The sequence below is a fragment of the Chaetura pelagica genome, unplaced genomic scaffold (assembly GCF_000747805.2).
Source record: "Chaetura pelagica isolate M959 unplaced genomic scaffold, ChaPel_1.0 scaffold213, whole genome shotgun sequence".
Lineage (NCBI taxonomy): Eukaryota > Metazoa > Chordata > Aves > Apodiformes > Apodidae > Chaetura > Chaetura pelagica.
In genome coordinates this window covers 898,074-917,792 of record NW_009952597.1, presented here as the reverse complement: position 1 = coordinate 917,792, position 19,719 = coordinate 898,074, and the positions used below count along the sequence as shown (strand labels likewise).

General features: G+C 41.4%; 1 protein-coding gene across 1 annotated transcript in view; it reads right to left on the bottom strand.

Moving 5' to 3' along the window:
* FOXK1 (forkhead box K1) overlaps nucleotides 1-15,214 on the bottom strand; it is a 39,831-nt gene extending 24,617 nt beyond the window's left edge. Inside the window, exons 1-2 of the mRNA XM_009993716.1 lie at nucleotides 15,151-15,214; nucleotides 15,039-15,048 (exon numbers count right to left, since the gene is read on the bottom strand). Coding sequence (XP_009992018.1) covers nucleotides 15,039-15,048; nucleotides 15,151-15,214 — 74 coding nt within the window. The remainder of the gene's footprint in view (nucleotides 1-15,038; nucleotides 15,049-15,150) is intronic.
* Nucleotides 15,215-19,719: the final 4,505 nt, after the last annotated feature.

The following is a 19,719-nucleotide window of genomic DNA, read 5'->3' as shown; positions in this document are numbered from 1 at the left end:
CCATCCCTCAGGGGTGAGAAGGTGCCTGGGACTAACGTTATTCTTCCAATCTCTATCACAACTGTGGCACTGCAAAAAGCAACAGCAGCACAGCCCAAGACACAGCTTCACATCAGCACACATGCATCAATCCTGGGTAACTGTGTCAGTGAGAAATCAGAAAAGCATGATTTCTGAACCATCTTGTCACAGGAAGCTCACTTTTCATTACGATGAACCTGAATGAGCTTTTCCCATTCCCTAATTAACCTCCTTCCAGTCAGAAGCGGATAAACTCTAATTGTATCAGGTAGCCCTATTTAGGAGTGAGGCATGTCAGCACATGATTTAAGCCTATGAAAATTATAATTCTACAGCAGATAAGCAGGACAAGATAGACAGCCCAAGCAAAACTGAGCATGCATGCCTTCAGATTACTGGATATATTTCCAGTTATTTAAACCGAGTTCTACTATTTGATCCACGTCGCATGATTCCTGTAAAATACGCACAGCAGTTACTACTATTGCTTAACGTCTCCATCATGAGAAAAAGAGCAATCTGAAAGCAAAGATTAGACTCAACAAAAAGCACAATGAAGTTAACTGGTATTTCCAAAGGTGCCCGAGTCAAGTCTTTTAAGCACCTCTGAAATTTCCAACTGATTAGAGGGGGTAAATAAACGGTCTGCAAAAATCTCTTGGTCCCGGTACAGGCAGGAAACAACCTGCTTCAGTTCCAGAATTGCTGAGTTTTACTTGATAATCTGCTCCAGACAGGCATATCCTGCAATCCCTGGCCATATAAACACATACTGAACTCACACAGACTTCTGGTATGTTGCATACATAAATTCCTTGTGGGAAAGGATTTCCATTTCTCTAGGATGCCTTGCAAACAGCAAGAATAGAAGCTTTTTTTTTTTTTTTTTTTAAGTTTGTGTTAAAACTAAAACCACACAAACACCAAGCCCCCCAGCCTATATAACTGCATAGAAACAAATCTGGCTTTATTAGATTACAGGCAGCAGAAAGTAAAAGAAAATGGATTGCTGGCTCCCTGCTGCATGCTTGAGTTCACAGACTCCCCAGCACTTGCTGAATGCATGCTATATATACATTGGAGCCCAAGGGGAAGGGGAGAGGTGCACATGCCACACATGGTTACACTGATATAAAAGATGCTGCTAGAATTTTGTTTGTTTTAAGCAGGGCAGATTTTCCAAAAAAGTTTCCTGGACGAGCTCCTTGCACTGACAACACAGCACCCAGGCCATTAGACATCATGTGGTGAACCAGTGACAGTGACCACAAGCATTTCATCTACATAAGGTCTGAAAATAAAGTGCTAGGGAACACTAGACTTCTCATAAACAGTCACCCCTAAAGCAGACTTAGGAAAAATCGTTAGGTAAAAAAAGAAAAAAGTCCAACAAAGTGACTCTATAGAAAGCAGACATTCTCCCCCCTCCTCAAAGCACCTTTGACTCACAGATGCAAAGGGAACAGAGATGCATTTGCCACAACACAGTCCCAGGTTCAATGGAAGCTATTATAGTCACCGATTTCTTTGTCAGAGCATCCCGAGTGCTGTTCAACAACCAACGACTTCTAAGGTCTGCTGTACAAGAGCAAGAAAAGGCTATTTAAAGATTTTAAAAGGAGACAGGAAACCATGCTGGGTTTATGTTTTTACGTTTACACTGTGGAAGAGCACAGTGACAAAATGGAGAAGACAAATAATGAAAAAGCCATGGTAAAATATATATATAAAATATATATAAACAAAAAAGTTATATAAACCTGAAATATTTATATATAATGTCATAGTCATAGAATACATAATATATGTTATGTTATAAACATCATTCTGGCTTATTATGCAAAAGGTAATAACCAGAAAAGTAAGCTGGAAGACTACAAATGCAGTGTCATCAGCCAGTTGGTACCACCTTTGCCTACTTTATCTTGCCATAATTTATGGAATCCTGTTATTCCTGAATGTGGTGGGTATAAATGCACCAGCAGCATCTGTGTTACAAACAGTGCAGAGATGCAGGTCAAGCACTGTAGGAAGTGCTTTGTTAAAAATAACACTTTCTCAGTTTGAATCACAGGCTTCATTAAAAAAAAAAACAAACCCCAAACAACACAGTTAAGTATGACTCTCTCCCTTTGCTGCAACTGCCACTTTTTCTTTTTAAACTTGCAAATCGTGTTACTACAAAAAACGAAATCTTTCCCTCTGCCACGTGGCTTTGACTTCCACCCTCCCACTCTGACTTTGTATCAGCACTAGTGTGGCCAGCAGGACCAGGGCAGGGATTGTCCCCCTGTCCTCAGCACCGGTGAGGTTGTGCCTCAAATCCTGTGTTCAGTTTTGGGCCTCTCACCACAAGAAGGACACTGAAAGGCTGGAGTGTGTCCAAAGAAGGGCACCGGAGTTGGTGAAGGGTCTGGAGAACAAGTCTTATGAGTAGTGGCTGAGGGAACTGGGGCTGTTCAGCCTGGAGAAAAGGAGGCTGAGGGGAGACCTTATTGCTTTCTACAAATGCCAAGAAAAAGGTTGTAGAGAGGTGGAGGTCAGTCAAGTAATAGGATGAGAGGAAGTGGCCTCAAACTGCACCAGCAGAGACTGGATATTAGGAGAAATTTCTTCACTGAAAGAGTCACGAGCATTGGAACAGGCTGCCCAGGGACATGGTCAAGTCACCACCCCTAGAGATATTTAAAAGACATGTAAATGTGGTGCTTAGGCGACCCTGGTAGTGCTGCGTTAATGGTTGGACTTGATGATATTCAAGGTCTTTTCCAACCAAAACGATTCTGTGATTTTTATGGGTTAGTGGTGGACTTGGCAGTACTAGCTTTGAGGCTGAACTCAATGATCTTAAAGCTTCCAAAACCTCTGTGATTCTGTAACGCAAGGGGACAGTAGCTCAACTTTCAGGATGAGGCAATCACCTCTATGATCAGTAAATACCTTGGATTCAGCAAAGGTGAGCAGCCAGAACTCTCAACTGCAGCAGCACATGTCATGATGAAACAGAACTATGTCATTACTAGCTGAAGTTTGACCAAGAATGCCCACAAAAATCCTTGTAAGAGAAAAAGTCGCAAACGAGCCTCACACAGCAGCTGTTCCTCTGCTCCCTGTAACATCTCTGAAATCAATTTGTTTTGTGTCAATTGCATAGTTCTCCCAGAAGAATACAGTATTATTCCCACGCACAAAGTTCCAACAATATGCTGGGTTTCTCAGCACAAGTAAGAATCTGTCAGTCATCTCTGCCAGGCTATTACCATTACCAGTTATTTCAAGGTACCTGACATGAAAAAGGAGACAGGAAACCATGCTGGGTTTATGTTTTTACGTTTACACTGTGGAAGAGCACAGTGACAAAATGGAGAAGACAAATAATGAAAAAGCCATGGTAAAATATATATATAAAATATATATAAACAAAAAAGTTATATAAACCTGAAATATTTATATATAATGTCATAGTCATAGAATACATAATATATGTTATGTTATAAACATCATTCTGGCTTATTATGCAAAAGGTAATAACCAGAAAAGTAAGCTGGAAGACTACAAATGCAGTGTCATCAGCCAGTTGGTACCACCTTTGCCTACTTTATCTTGCCATAATTTATGGAATCCTGTTATTCCTGAATGTGGTGGGTATAAATGCACCAGCAGCATCTGTGTTACAAACAGTGCAGAGATGCAGGTCAAGCACTGTAGGAAGTGCTTTGTTAAAAATAACACTTTCTCAGTTTGAATCACAGGCTTCATTAAAAAAAAAAACAAACCCCAAACAACACAGTTAAGTATGACTCTCTCCCTTTGCTGCAACTGCCACTTTTTCTTTTTAAACTTGCAAATCGTGTTACTACAAAAAACGAAATCTTTCCCTCTGCCACGTGGCTTTGACTTCCACCCTCCCACTCTGACTTTGTATCAGCACTAGTGTGGCCAGCAGGACCAGGGCAGGGATTGTCCCCCTGTCCTCAGCACCGGTGAGGTTGTGCCTCAAATCCTGTGTTCAGTTTTGGGCCTCTCACCACAAGAAGGACACTGAAAGGCTGGAGTGTGTCCAAAGAAGGGCACCGGAGTTGGTGAAGGGTCTGGAGAACAAGTCTTATGAGTAGTGGCTGAGGGAACTGGGGCTGTTCAGCCTGGAGAAAAGGAGGCTGAGGGGAGACCTTATTGCTTTCTACAAATGCCAAGAAAAAGGTTGTAGAGAGGTGGAGGTCAGTCAAGTAATAGGATGAGAGGAAGTGGCCTCAAACTGCACCAGCAGAGACTGGATATTAGGAGAAATTTCTTCACTGAAAGAGTCACAAGCATTGGAACAGGCTGCCCAGGGACATGGTCAAGTCACCACCCCTAGAGATATTTAAAAGACATGTAAATGTGGTGCTTAGGTGACCCTGGTAGTGCTGGGTTAATGGTTGGACTTGATGATATTCAAGGTCTTTTCCAACCAAAACGATTCTGTGATTTTTATGGGTTAGTGGTGGACTTGGCAGTACTAGCTTTGAGGCTGAACTCAATGATCTTAAAGGTCTTCCAACCTCTGTGATTCTGTAACGCAAGGGGACAGTAGCTCAACTTTCAGGATGAGGCAATCACCTCTATGATCAGTAAATACCTTGGATTCAGCAAAGGTGAGCAGCCAGAACTCTCAACTGCAGCAGCACATGTCATGATGAAACAGAACTATGTCATTACTAGCTGAAGTTTGACCAAGAATGCCCACAAAAATCCTTGTAAGAGAAAAAGTCGCAAACGAGCCTCACACAGCAGCTGTTCCTCTGCTCCCTGTAACATCTCTGAAATCAATTTGTTTTGTGTCAATTGCATAGTTCTCCCAGAAGAATACAGTATTATTCCCACGCACAAAGTTCCAACAATATGCTGGGTTTCTCAGCACAAGTAAGAATCTGTCAGTCATCTCTGCCAGGCTATTACCATTACCAGTTATTTCAAGGTACCTGACATGATTTTACCATAGGACAAGGTGGATAATTCTCACTGTTTCAGTCAGTGTGTAGGATAAATATCACAATTCCAGGTCATGATCAATCTGCAGGCACTGTATCTAGCAGTTACAGAGAAGTGCCCCAATTACCTTCTGTAACTAATTTGCTTCATTTACTGTAATCAACAAAGGGAAGAACCACGTTGCCTGCATCTATGAAAATCAAGTTCCCATTAAATCGTAAATTCACTCCCTATTCCCATAATACCTTGAAGCAGTCTGAAAGGAGGTGTCTCAGACAATGTAAAAGACTCACTGGGAAAGTTTAGGCTTTGGTACACCCAGTATCAAACTGACTGGTTAGAATAAGATAAGAGTTTGCTTCACTAAACTAAACATATGTCTGAGCCCTGAAGCAAACTGAGACAAGACCCAACTACCTCAGATTCACATTTCTTCAAAAACAAAGCTGTGATAACTGCTGTGACTGCTGCAGAACAGCTGAGCTGGGAACATTTAGTGACAAAGGTTTGTTGCTCTGTGATGCTGCACTCTGCCCAGGGAAAGCAAAGCTCTTCAAAACTTCAGCTTTTCTACAGCAAGCCTCACTGCCTCACCCAGCACAAAACACTTCAACTACAATATTTAGAAGGGTTTCCCCTCATTTCAGCAACTAACCAAACCATTTTCCTCCATCTTCATAATAATAAAACTAGACCCTTCCTCCCTGATGGGAATAATCATCATAAGGATTGAGCTCAAAATGATTATTTTGCTGGAACTACAGCTGCCCGAAGCAGCAAAGTGGGCAAAAATGTGACTAACAATCCCACCTTTCAACCACAAGTGAATTAAAATGAACATTAGTTTGAACTAATGTCATAAAACCATGCAACAAGCTCCGAAATCTGTCTGAGCTGTCACAGATTAGGCACTATTAATCTTTCCTTTATAATAAAACAATAAAATAGCCTAAAATTTCTCATTCCCCTCTCTACCCTAGATTCCCCCCCAATAACACTTTGTAATCAATACCAATAAGAAACCAGTTGTATCATCCACTTGGCTAGAGCAATCTGCATTCCATATGAAAAAAGTTAATTGCACTGAGACTGCAGAAAGAGTTCTGGAGGAACGAAAACAAATACATTTTATTCTCTGAAGTCTAAAAACACATTATAAAACAAGTATGTACCTATCACCATGGCAGTTTAAGAGTCATTATAATTCTTTTCTTTACACATCTCTAGGCTAGGGCACAGGCACACTAACTGCCAGGTTTTTAAGAGTGTTTGGTTTATTTTAGAGGTTACTGCAGTCAAAGTAATGAGTTCTCAGCATTTGCTAGTTCCCTTTCAATTGCCCTACTGAGCTGACCAGGTCTAACACAGAAATCCTACTGAAGGCCTACCCATAAAGTCCATTATCAAACACATTTGAGAAATATCTGTAACATGATAAATCATTTGTTGCAGTAGATAAGCAAAGGGTTTGCAAGTAAATGGTGAAGCACAGATTGTTCTTCCTGTAATGAATCAACTCAGCCTGAACACAAGACAAGCACGTTGCCAGACAGCAGCAGAACAAGGAAATAAACTGCAGAGCTCCCTACAAAAATGTCTGTGGTGTAATCCACTAATGCTTATTTAGAGAAAAAGCTACAAAAGTGTTTTAAACAGAACTGAAGAAAAACTTGATTTAGAAAGGACTGAGATTATCTGGAAATAAAGGAGTATAGTGATCTCCACCACTGGTGAAAACAACGAGCAACCCATTGAAATGTTTGGCCATAATTATTCTTAAGTCACAACTTGAGTTTCTAACCACACAGCTACACTGAGCTCACAGATCACTTGCCTTTCATGCTTTGTAACACAATCACTTTATTTACTATATCCTGTCATGCTTAACATTTCAGATACACAAGGAAGTACAGATATCAGCTGAGACTGAACTAAAATTCTGTGTGCTTATACGTGAGTAAGCATGGCTTTGAAAGAATTAGTTAAATCCAAAAGAGAGTGGTCTTACTTCTCCTTCATGAATTTTAATTTTTTTCTGTTGGGAATTTTTTTCCAGAAAAAGAACCAGCAACTGTTTCCATTGCCCTGTTGCAGATGCACAAGTAGCTCAACCTCAGTGTACTGGGGTTTCTGACATTAACCACTTCCAGGCATTGCTCCTGTACTAGAGCTAGTATGAACCTGGTTTTAGTGAAGGCAAACTCACACTGAAGTAACTGAGAATTCCTCATACCTGATCCAGTGGAATCAGTATTGACTACCCTGTAATTCCAGATTATTGGAAGGATCTTCTGTCCTTCCCCTGAACTGCGTCAAGAGTTAACTGGAATTCTTCCTCTTTCCATGATTACCTTGGACTCTTTGGGATGAGTAACCAGACAACGGGGTAAAATTCTACAGCTCAGATACTACTAGTTTCCTCACTGGCCTACTGGTTTCCCCTGCCTTAAAAATAATCTTCTCCCCAAAGGGGTATCAATTATGCCAATCTCAAGCAGATTTATTTTAACACAATCTGAATCAGTTTCTCTGCTGTTAAGAGGCATTCCTTCCCCTCAGCCATTTCCTCTCTGCCACCCTTGTGCCAATAGCACCATCCAAACCACAGCACAGCAAGACAAAGCAGATAGCTGAAATCACAGTTCAGTTTTATTTTTGTTGGGAGTGAGTTGTCAGGCAGATCAGATCCCTTATCTTGCCTTCCACATGGCAGCACAAGCACCAACATGAACACAGAGAAGATGCAGGCAACAGGTATCAAGGGGAGGAAGGAGGAGGTGCCTGCAAAAAACACTGCAAATTTATAACAGATTATAACAACAGACTGAGATTTAAGCATCACGTGATCCAAACACTACCTTCTCCTTTCAGAAAATGAAAGGCAATTCATTTTGAGAAAAGCCCTTTCTTTATCAGGTAAATCACACCAGCCACCACGCTGATGCTCCAAGGCTGAACATTTTCAGAAGCTCAGAAACAGGAAAGGCAGATTTATTTTTTTTATTATTCAGCTGAATTATTTCAAATCCCAAGTCACTCAGCTGTACAAAAGAGGACCAAACAAAGACCAAAAATGTTTTTTTGCATTTCCTGGGCCTGTACCCATGGTAATTCTACCATAGCAACCAGCAGGTCACATCTACAGGAGCAGGAGTGGGTTCCTGGTCACCTCAGATGGGATAAGCAGGCTATGCTTGCTGCAAAATAAGTGGGTTTTAGTACCTTCATGCTTCCAAAGTTTAATCAGTGATTGTCCTTGAGAGAAACAAGTGCAGTAAGATGGCTGAGCAAGGATGCTTCAGAAAAAATTATAATTGCCTTTTCTCTGTCACAGACAAGACCTTTTCCTTATGCTCCTTGCTACTGTTTAGCTGGAACCATACATGTGTAAAGGACGTTTTCCCTTAATGAGAAGGCACCACAGGTGACACTGGGATCTGCCTAACACTGTATATTACCATCTTTAAAACGAGCTTTCCAACACAGCCAGACAGGACTTCAGATGGGAAGGAGCGTGTGCAGGCAAGTGTACCTATTTAAAACAAATACTACCAGCAGCACCAGGCAAAACCACAACTTATGAATAGCTATGTCTCTTAAAAGCATCAAGTAAATTAGCTGTAATGAACGCTTCTATTTAGCTCAGCTGCACAGGGCTTCCCTTTATACCATTTCATCAAGGTTCCAACACATTGAGAAACACTTCCACACACAGGCAAATATTCAAATAGGTATTTTAGCAAACTCCTTTGAAGACAGCAACATTCACAGGAAAGTTTGGGCAAACTCTGGGATTCCTCTCCCTGCCAGCAGCAGGCACACACAGACACACACACAAATCATTTTTATTTCTTCAGTCCCTCCAGTCTCTGGGAACATCACACACAGACACACACGCACAAGTAATTTTTGTTTCTTCAGTCCCTCCAGTCTCTGGGGACATCCTACCTTGCAGGGCTGAGGAACAACAAGGTCTCAGCTACTGCCCATCCAGGAATAGGCAGCAAGTGAAACTGAGCCAAGCAGGCAGTGGAGGAGGAAGAGTGTCAACACCCCTAGGCTGATCAGGAAGGCTAAAAAGGAAAAGATATACCAGAAGCCCAACACAAAGAACATGAAAACACTCATTTGGTTCATCTGTATCTTCTTTAAAAGGGCACGGGAGAAAACGAGCACTTTTTTATTGCTGTTTTGAGGTTCCAACAAGTAGATGTTAAAAGTAAAACCTTCAGGGGAGCCTGCACTATGATACCATGCTGTGAAACTTCAAAAATCATTTTATTCTACACAGCTTCCCTACAATTTCTTATCTAGCAAACCTTTTAATTGCTGTCACAGAGCAAACTCATAAATTGAGCAATACCACTGACAGAAACAGTTATTTTTTCATTCAAGTGAGAACATTTGAGGCTGCTTTTCACTGGAGAATTAACAGTGAAGAATCAAGAGCTGTATTTTTATTTTTATACCCTTTACATCTATTTAATAATGTTCCAATTCTACTCTTAGAAAATTATTTGAGACATCAAGTACAGCTTCCTTTCCAGATTCTCCCTTTTGAGGATGAAAGCACAGTGCAGGAAAGGAAAAAAACAAACGACCACAGAAGATCTTGTAGTTGCCTCTTTTTGGTGTAATGAAATACCACAGTAACTTCAGGGAATAAATTCAAGGAGTATCAGCAGAGGATTTCATAGAAGAACAGGGAAGAATATCACCAAAACTGCTGGAATGGTCGGAGGTTCTCTTCTGAAGTCACCACCCTGCCTGGGAAATACACATTATGGACAGGTCTTCTCCAGACCCTACTGTTCCCAGCTTTGCAGGATGGGTTTTAGAGTAATCCTGCTCATTCTGATGCAAGAAACCAACTCCAGTCTCTTCCAGAAAGCTATCAGAGAGCAAAGGGCCAGGAATGTGCAGTTTCAAAAGTGACCTTTCTGAAACTCTTCAAGCAGAAATCACTGTAAGCCACCTAGCACTGTCTTTTCATCTACTTTAATGCCTGCAAAAAAACCCAACAAAACAAACCTGAAGGATATTCTTGAAATACCATCATCATCACTTATTTATAAACTCACTGGAGCACTGGTCAATCTGCACCTAAGGATTAATTTACTTCTCCGTTTAAAAACACAGCAAACCCCAACTATAAACACTTATGTTCAAATTAATTCTGAAAAATCCTGACAATTATTTCCAGATGGATTATAAATTTGTACGATGATCTCAGAAAGCAAGCCTGGCTATAACCAAAAAAATATTATTAACAGGCTTTTATAACAAATCCCACTAAGGCAGAGTTTTGGTTCCTCAGTCAGGGACTCTGTTAAAGCCCACCAACCACAAAGACTACCTTTTAAATATGCACTCCAAGACAACAGGGTAGTAACTTGGTGCCCATCCACTAGGCACACAGAAACAAAGAGGTGGTGCTATAATTGTACCTCGCTTAGTTTCACATTTCAAAACATTGGAGTCAGTTCCAAAATATGCCATTCACTCCAAACCAGGAGTGCTGGGCGCAGGGCTTGCTATCAGAAGACAAATTCCTCTTCCTCTCCTGAGTACTCCTATTCCTTTAAAAACACGGAAGCTGCAGTTCAGCAGCACAGAGGGCAGATTACATGGAGTGCAGCCAGTCTGAAGCCCTGCAAGATGCAACTCAAGTCTCTCAACATGCTAAATGTATGAGCTTAGGAGCTCTTACCTACACCAACAAAAATCAGATGTGAAAGTTTGCCACCAAAGACGTGGGCTGGCACAAGGAGCAGATAATGCTTTGATTGAAATGAGGTTGTCTGCCAGCACCAGAAGGTTCTACTATCAGCACTGCAGAGGCCTGATATCATCTGTGACACACAACAAACCCATTATCTTATTTTGTTGTGTGTGTGGTTGTATACATAAAAATAACGATAGTTAAGAGACTCTATACAACACACAACAGCCTGTGTCCCAGTGCTGCTCTGATCAGGTATTCTAGCCTGTAGAGATCTAGATCCTATCTTAATCAGTTCTTCACCAGCCAATAAATATATGATCTTCAGAGAAAATGTAAATTATGTGCAACATATGGGGTGCGTGTGTATCTCACTTTTGTCATCAAGTCTTATAATTGCAATAATTCCTTTCCATGTTAGGCTGATCAATCTGTTATTTTTTTAAGTATATTGTCAGTAGCATTTTTTTTCCCTAAAGCCTGAAAATTACCAATAGCTGATCTTAAAACGAAGAAAACTGAACACGGTACATAAAGACTCAAGCAAAATGGTTGTTTAACACCTCTGCTTTGCATGTAGCTAAAAGGGGCCAGGAAACATTGTCTCAGCTTCAGAAAAAAATAGGGTTTTTTAAATGAATGTACCCTCTTCCTAGCTCTGATATTTCTGTATTTTCATTTGAATTTATTTTCCCAAATAGTGCTCACCTTCCAGTCTCCCATTTTGAACCTCCTTGCCTTCCATATAACACCACTGTCTTTTAAGGGGTACATGTCTCTTTTTAAAAGGATCCCTGCTTAAAATTCCTGTAGGTCACAATCCTATTAGCATGTTTTAAAAGCCTGATCTCTCTCCTTGGGTGTGCAAGCCTCTCCCACAGAATAAAATAGTAGACTCCTGCTTGAGAGGCACAGGATGTTTTTTAGAACCCCAAGCTCCAGGGAAAGGAGAGCATCACCAACATACACTCCCTTGATTGAGATTTTTTGTACCATACAAAGGAAAAAAGATTGTGCTGGCAGGTATCAGTCCCTGTGCTTTTGAACAGCAGCCTGACACACCACAGCCCTTGCACAGACACGTGTACAACTTCAGCACCATCATGATCTGCTGGAAGTAGACACAGATGACCAGTCAGCCACTCCCTCCTCCCAGCCTCCTTTATGTCAATAAATCTTAACCTGGCTGTTTGAGCAATGTTTAATCATAAACAGTTTTGAACATGCTCCAGAATATAAACAAAGGTGAGTAGAAGAACTGAGAGTCCAATTCCAAGAATCACTCGCCACTTGCTGCTAAACCAGGTAACAGAAACAAGGAACTACTAAGCAGCAGAACTCAAGCACCTGGTGTTCATTTAAAACAACCACCATGCAACAACATTAAAGTATCCAGAACTGCTACCACAGAAAGATTTCTTGGTTCTCCTAAAAACAAAGAAAAAGAAAAGAAAAAAAAAATTGCTTAGAACACCCACTAAGTTGCATGGAAATAAACTACCTTCATTGATCTCATCCCACTGCCACTTACAGTGTAGTCATCTTGATTCCCTTCTGTGGTGCTAATCATGCTAAAATTAACTCCTCTCCTCCAGCTTACTGCACATGTTTGTACCACTAAAATCAACACTGGGGCTGGATCAATTCTCTCTCTCTCCACAAGTGTAGCCCACCTTGCTTATGTGGTAAACGTGTATTTAGGACCTCTCATGGGATTTTAACAACATTCATCATGGGGCTGCAGAGCTGGTTAGACTGGATGACAGAGTAAGCAAGTCTTAAAAACCTAGTTCAAATACTTCTGAACACCTTCTAGTCATTATTGGTCTCTGTGGACCCCTGTAAAATGGGCTGCATGAAAGCAGGGATTTCAGTCCTGCTAAGCCAGTGTCCATCTTAGAAGAATCAATATCATACCTGTCACTCCTTGCTTTGACAGTGAGTGAAGATGTATCTTAAGCCAGCACCTCCACAAAGTCCTGGAGGACTTCATTGGCATGGCACTTAGTTATGTTTGGGGGATATTCAGGGAATATAGAAACTTACTTTCTGTGGTTGTCACTCTGACAACTTTGGCAACCCCCCCACTATATCCTAGTTTTTACTTTTCAAGCAGCTCCATTTTAGAACCCAGTGTGATGTTTCAAAGAAAAAAAAGCCAGATCAAAACAAGATCCCAACCCTACCAGACAATACCCATTAGACAAAGCTAGAGATCTAACTGGCAGAACTATGGAGTGGAACAGAAGCTTAAATTAAAAAAGCACTCTCTGGAGACAGAGAGTCTTCAAGTGTGTGCCTGACAGCAGCCAAGTTTTTATGCTCTTAAAAAAAATACAACACAGTGACAAGCAAGGTTATTCCACCCACCCCCGTGCTAACTTGTTGTCCCACTGAGTGAAATGCATAATGAAAGGCAACTTGTATGAAACCAAGTAGGATGATACTTATTTCTATATTCTGCTGTCACCACCCTTGTCCTACACCTACCTATGTTTCAAGAGGCAACAGCAAACTCTCCACCACCAAGACTGAAAAGGCAGACACTGCATAAAGTTTTGGCATCAGGAGTCAGTTTGCTAAGGGCTCAGAGGAACAACACATCTTGCCTCCCTGCAGGACTTCTCGCATCCCACCTTCCCCGGTCCTGCCAAAGCACAGCTCCCAGCCCCAACCATGACACACAGCCCATTGATGATGCTTCAAGACCCCTGGACTGTGGCTACTCTGGCAACACCAAGCAGTGAGCAGTCAGTCTGACATTCAGCTTGTTTTCCAGAAACGTCACAGGAACAGCCAATACTAGCTCTGTAACACACACATCTGCTCAGTGTCTCCACACCAGAACAGGCTGTCTAGCCCCCATTCATGATGTGCCAAGTTTCCCCCCCACTCCAAGACAAATTTTAAGATAAGAGCCCGAGTCTGGCTTCCATTCTACCACAGCAGAGACCACAAGAGGTGACTCAGCAGAGCATGGCCACCACCAGTACCTCTCACTCCTTCCGTGCTTCTGCGAAATTCAAAAGCCCTTCTGAGAGGCTTTCCAAGCCTCTGTTGCTCACACAGATCTTGGTTAAAACTAAAAAGGTCAATACTATTTTCCTTCTTTGCTCATCTTGGCACATGGGCTCAACTAAGTGTGCTTCTCCCTCAATCATAAACCACAATTAACACCTACCTCTGTGCCAAAAAAGCCCCACCTGCACCCACACTCTGGGGAACTTCCCTGTAACAGCTTCTGCAAAGACTTCTGTTTTCAATAAGAAATCAAGCAGTGCACTGAGAATTAAATACATAGTGACAGCATGGAACTAAATGCAGTGCCACAGTTGGCCTCCACAAGTAGCACTAGTTATTCATTTCCATACCTAACTCAAACTCAAGCCTTTTAAAACTTTGTTCAACTGCTGGGGAATTTCCAGCTTGCCACAGATCCTGCCCCTTTCACCACAGAAATTTGGCCACAGCTGCCACAGGCAACATACAACTTCAAAACTCCTATTTTCATCCTACCTCACATCTTCTTGGGATGATTCTTCCTTTATTACTACAAGAAGCATGCAGATCCTTGGGAAATTTTTATACTCTGGAGAAGGAGAAGAAACCTACTGTTTGAAAAGATCAGTTCATAAGAATCACCTAATAACCATCAGAGAGAGGCGTTTGTTTCAGCATCTTTGCTGGATACACTCCAGCAGTTTAATTCTCATGTAAATCTCATTTGCAATGCCATCAGCTTCTTTGACTGGGCCATTCATCACTGTATGGTTTGCTTTCAAGGAGCCAGCCCAGCTCCTTGAAAGGTCTCACAAGCCATCTCAGAAGACTTTCCCTTCCCAGTGTAAGGAACTACCTATAAACACATTAGCAAAGGCTGTGCAAAACAAAATAACCTCTGTAAAGCTCAAGAAAAGATCCTAATTGCTGCAGACATATGCCAGAAAAAGCTTATGTGTGGGATGTTACCAACCTTTGAATTCAATCAGACTCTCTAACGCACAGAGCATGACTATGATGTATTTTCCTTTGAGGCTGGTTCAGCTCACTTAGAAAGTGATTTGGAAGAGCTAATGTACTATTCATGTACATTATAAAAAACGATCCATATGGAGTGAGACTTTGCAAAATGTTCACTCAAGTCCGTTCCACTCTCTCTGCAGACATTTCACAATCCATTCAATACCCAGTAGAGGAAGCCAGGATTACTGTTTTAGAAGTGGCTCCGAGGGTAATGTAGATGTTTTAAAAGCTGACATCTAGACTCTGAGCCAAGTGTTTGGGGCAACAACTCTCTCACCCACATCTACCAACTGATACCCACCTACGGTCTCCTAAATATTAACACCGAAAATAAAGGTTAAATGAGAATCCCAAGCCCAACATGGTAAGATGAGCCCTGCCTACTACACAGAAGAAATGAAAAATCATCTTACTGTGATTCAGTTCTAGGGAGAAGATGTACTGGATAGGCTTGTGAAACACCACGTAGTAGGGCATGGCTATGATGGCAAACAATGTAAAACAATCACAAGATGATGATGATATTTTAAATCCTGCTAGCATAAACAACTGTGCTGAGGGGCTTCTTCCTGGAAAGGAGGTTAACTAGTTGAAGTGACAATGACTACTGCAAAATGACAGTATAAATATAAGTTGCTGCCACAATGGTTTCCTTATTTTTAAATCAGGAAATTTTAGAGAGATACTTGTCATGTTAATAGCATGTTCTAACGTTCTCTGTCCTTTGCTCAATGTAGCATACAGAATTAGGGAAACATATTAGTTTAATGGACACACCTTATCTGAAAGCTTCCTACAAAATTCAGTTTGCACTCAGCTTTTTTGAGAACAAGACTCTAGCTCTTCTGTGCCACAGTTCTGGTTTTTATTAAGAGTTTTCATACTTGTAATCATTTCTGGTGAAGCACAAAGCAGGATGAAAGTGAGAAGAAACCCCTTTGAGAAGAGGGTGCACCCACTTGTCACCAAGAGACCTCAGTTTTGGAATCACTATCCACAATTTTATTTCCCAAGTTCAGTCCATGACTCTGCTTGCAGTGAAGCAATGACCTGGGCCGCTCAATTGTAAACAGATCATGTGCAAGTCTAAATGTCTTGATTGCCCCTATTTCTAACAGCAGGTTTGCATATGTCCTGTTTACACAAAACATAAAAAAGCTAGCAACATTTTTATTCAACCACTACACATTAGCAATTTTTTTCCTAAGAAGTCCTATGCCTGGAGAAAACTTCACTGCCTGCCTTAATATTCCATACATTAGCAGCAAAACACGTGCCAACCTTTGACTTCCTTTGCAGGTCTTTACAGTTTCATTGTGGCTTGTCTCATTAGACAGTGTCTGAGGGAGACGTGGTAGAAGAAGAGAGGTAGTAATTATATAGCTGAATGGACAAGACAGAAAGAGGCAAAGCCACCCAATTGCCAGGTTTGTTGACAGTCAACACCCCTTTACGCACAGTGGGCAGGCAGCCAATCCAAGGTACACCATGTTATGCAAGCCATGAAACAATTAAAAAAAGAAAAAGATCAATAAATGAAGAGCAGCTGGCACATCTCCCGCATCAAGAGTCTACCTTTACTAGTCTGGGCTACACCCCAAACTGAACATGAAAAGCAAAACCATTTTTGGTCTACCCATTAGGTGGAAACTAAATTTGCTTTCTGGGTCTAGTCTTCTTCTCCTTTCACACAACCAGGATTTTGAGTGTTTAAGAGTCCATAGTTCTTATGCCCTCAAGAGAGGAAAGGCCTTAAGTTGCTCAAGAACAATTCCTTTAGCAAGTGCACAAACTGGCTCTGCAGGGAGTCCAGTCCTGCTTAGTCAAAATGTTCGTGGCTTCCGTATGTGGCCTTAAGGGAGACAGAAGATTAAAACAGTTTGTGTGGGAAGACTTCCCAAGGCTCTCTTTAAGGTGACACAAAGCAGGGGGGGAAAGAAAGGGGGTACAGCTATAATGTTTTATTTCTGAGAAAGAGGGATCTCCTTTTCCAAATTGCTTAAAGAACCTCTGGAAGGTTTTTTTGTCTCTTCATTCTGCTTGAGAACATGGAGTGGATTGTACTTGTACATAAAAATGGTCTCTTATGCTAGAAGATTCTTGAGGCAGGATAAGAAGTGGTAAAAATGTGCTTAAAATTTTCTTCCACTTATCCTCCTATCCTAACCACACAGTATCTATCAACCGACCAAGACAAGCCTATCCATCTTTGCTTCCTCTGCTAAGGCTGAGCTCCCAATTAATTTCTACATTATTTCCTCCAAACTGCCAGAATGTCCTCAAACCACATGAAAATTACCAATCTGTTACATTTAAAGGAGGGAGGAAAACCACCAAAGTAAATTGCACGTACACAACCAACGACGACCCAAGAAATTAAACTTGCTTTTAAATTGCTAAAAATAGGCTGGGTAGGGAGGGGAGGGACTATCAATCAAATCTTACTTAGAGTTGCTGAATATTCAAAGAGAACAGGCTTCTAATATAGTGCTCTCTCAAGGCTGCTTGAAATTTTCATTATAAAAAATGCACAAGGACATGAAAAAAGGAGCAGTAGGATAAGGAAGAGCAAAATAGACAAGACAGAAGTGGATAGAGAGTATTAATTACACCATTAAGATCCTTTAATGTTTTACTGTCCAATAAAATATGTATTTCATAAAAATTAAGTGCCATGCAGAAGGAACGCACACATGCATTTCATTGAGCTGCTCTGAGCAAAAAACATTTGTGGACAAGAATGAAAAGACATCAGTAAAATTGTATCTGTACTATGAAAACAAGGAATATACTATTGGATAGAAATTTTCACTCACATTTCCCTAAGTGAGAGATCTGCTTTATAAGGAGTCTACAAACAACTGAAATAGAGAGACCTATAAATACTTGAAAAACTATTCCGTGCTTAATACTGAATTATTGACTGAAGTAAATACATTAAGGCCACACAGTAATTTGTACTCACAATTAGTCGATTAACCAAGACTGAAAGCACATTAAGATGTCTTTTCATAGCCCACGTTGAGGAGACAAAAAAATGTTTCAACCTTTTTAACTTAGAGATTTGTCAAAAAACCCCCAAATATTCTAAGATGACACCCAGCCCTCTGACTCCCCATGTTTCTTGGTGTTGATCTTGCAGTCTGTTACTTCAGGGGCCATCAGCCACTTTGGTAGCTTTCAAATGTTGGTTTCTGCGTCCAAAGTGTGGCAGTCAGAAAGCACCACACGAGCTCAGTGGATTTCTTAGGCATTTGTAAGACAACAGACTTTAACCACCCAACACACTGTGGACAAAGCTCTACAGCTTATTTAGCTTTCATACTTCTTTCTTTAAAGTAGGAGTCCTGAGGTGGATATCCCAGCCATGAGTATGCAATCTCAGGAAACCCTCAGGAAGCTCCTACATGTATAGGGACTGAACCAAAGACACACAGAACAAACCAGTGTTAGGTATGGCTACACGTGAGGGAGGCTTCAGTGCTCTGGACTGTTATTAAGTAAAAGGAGAGGAAAGGATTTGTCCAGAAAGCAAATGAGATAATTCCTCTCCCTTTTCATTAACATCACCAGCTCAAAAGCACATGATTTTTCTTTTTTAAACCATATTTCCATTTGAATTGTCAAGGGAAAGCTGGCTCATCCACATCTAACCAGCAGGAAGGTAAATTTTGGTCTGTTAAGCATTTCTGGTTACAGTGCCCCTTGGCTCTGACTACAGAACACCCAGACACTCCTTGCTCAGACACTTACAGAGCTAGCAGGAGCTCAAAGTCAATTAGCACATGTCAGAAGAATTGATATGGAGCAGAGTGCTCATAGACATCCACTCTGAGTAAGAAAGCCAGCTGAAATAACTGTCAAATCTCAAACAGTGGTTTAACAGGCATGTAACTACATAATCATGGAATTGTCAGAGTTGGAAGGGAGCTCTAGAGATCATCTAGTCCAACTTCCCTGCCAAGGCAGGATCCCCTAGAGCACATTACTCAGGACTGCATCCAGGCAGGTCTTGAATGCCTCCAGAGAAGGGGACTCTACAACCTCCCTGGGCAGCTTGTCCCAGTGCTCTGGTCACCCTCACCATAAAGTAGTTTTTCCTCCTATTTAACTGGAACTTCCCATATTCTGGCTTGTCCCCATTGCCCCTTGTCCTGTCACACGGAACTACTGAACAGGCTCCACCCTCTCTTCACCCACCCTTTAGATACTTCTATGCATTAATAAGGTCTCCCCTCAGCCTCTTCTTCAGCCTGTTCCATGCTGAACAGTCCTAGCTCCCTCAGCCTTTCCTCGTAAAAGAGATGCTCCAAACCCCCAGTCATCTTTGTTGCCCTTCACTGGACTCTCTCCACCCCTTTTGTTACCCCAGCCTCAGAGTGCAGCTCCCAGAGCACACAGTGCAACACACTCACCAAGCTCCACGCTCTGCAATTGCTGCAAAAACTTCAGTCAATAGCAGACACTAATTACTACACATGGACCAGTAATGAGACTTCATTTGCATAGCATAAGTAGCAAATTCAAGTAGTTTCCTGTTTTTTACCAACATCCTGTTGCCACATCTACTCCTCCAGGAAGCTGCAACACTAAGCAAGAGAATTTGGCATCCCACAGAACAGCTCTGAAGCCAAATGGCTATCAGAGCACAGTTACTAGGAGCTTGCTTACAAAAAAACCCCAACCAATCACATTTATCTGGTTGTCATTTATGCTTTCAGTTACTCAGTGCAAGACTCCATGTTCCATTTTCTGGAGCTGGAGGAAGCAAAAAAGCATTATTTTGATCTGTTACCAGAAGTCCAAACAGACACTCTGCAGTGAGGATGCCCACAGAGCTGGCACCAAAATAACCAAGATATGAATTACTACTGATTTCATAATTTTTATTCCTGTGTTCATAAAAACAAAAACTCTCGCACTCATTCCTCACTTAGGCTGATAATAAAAACACCAGACTACCAACTGGAAGAATCCCACAG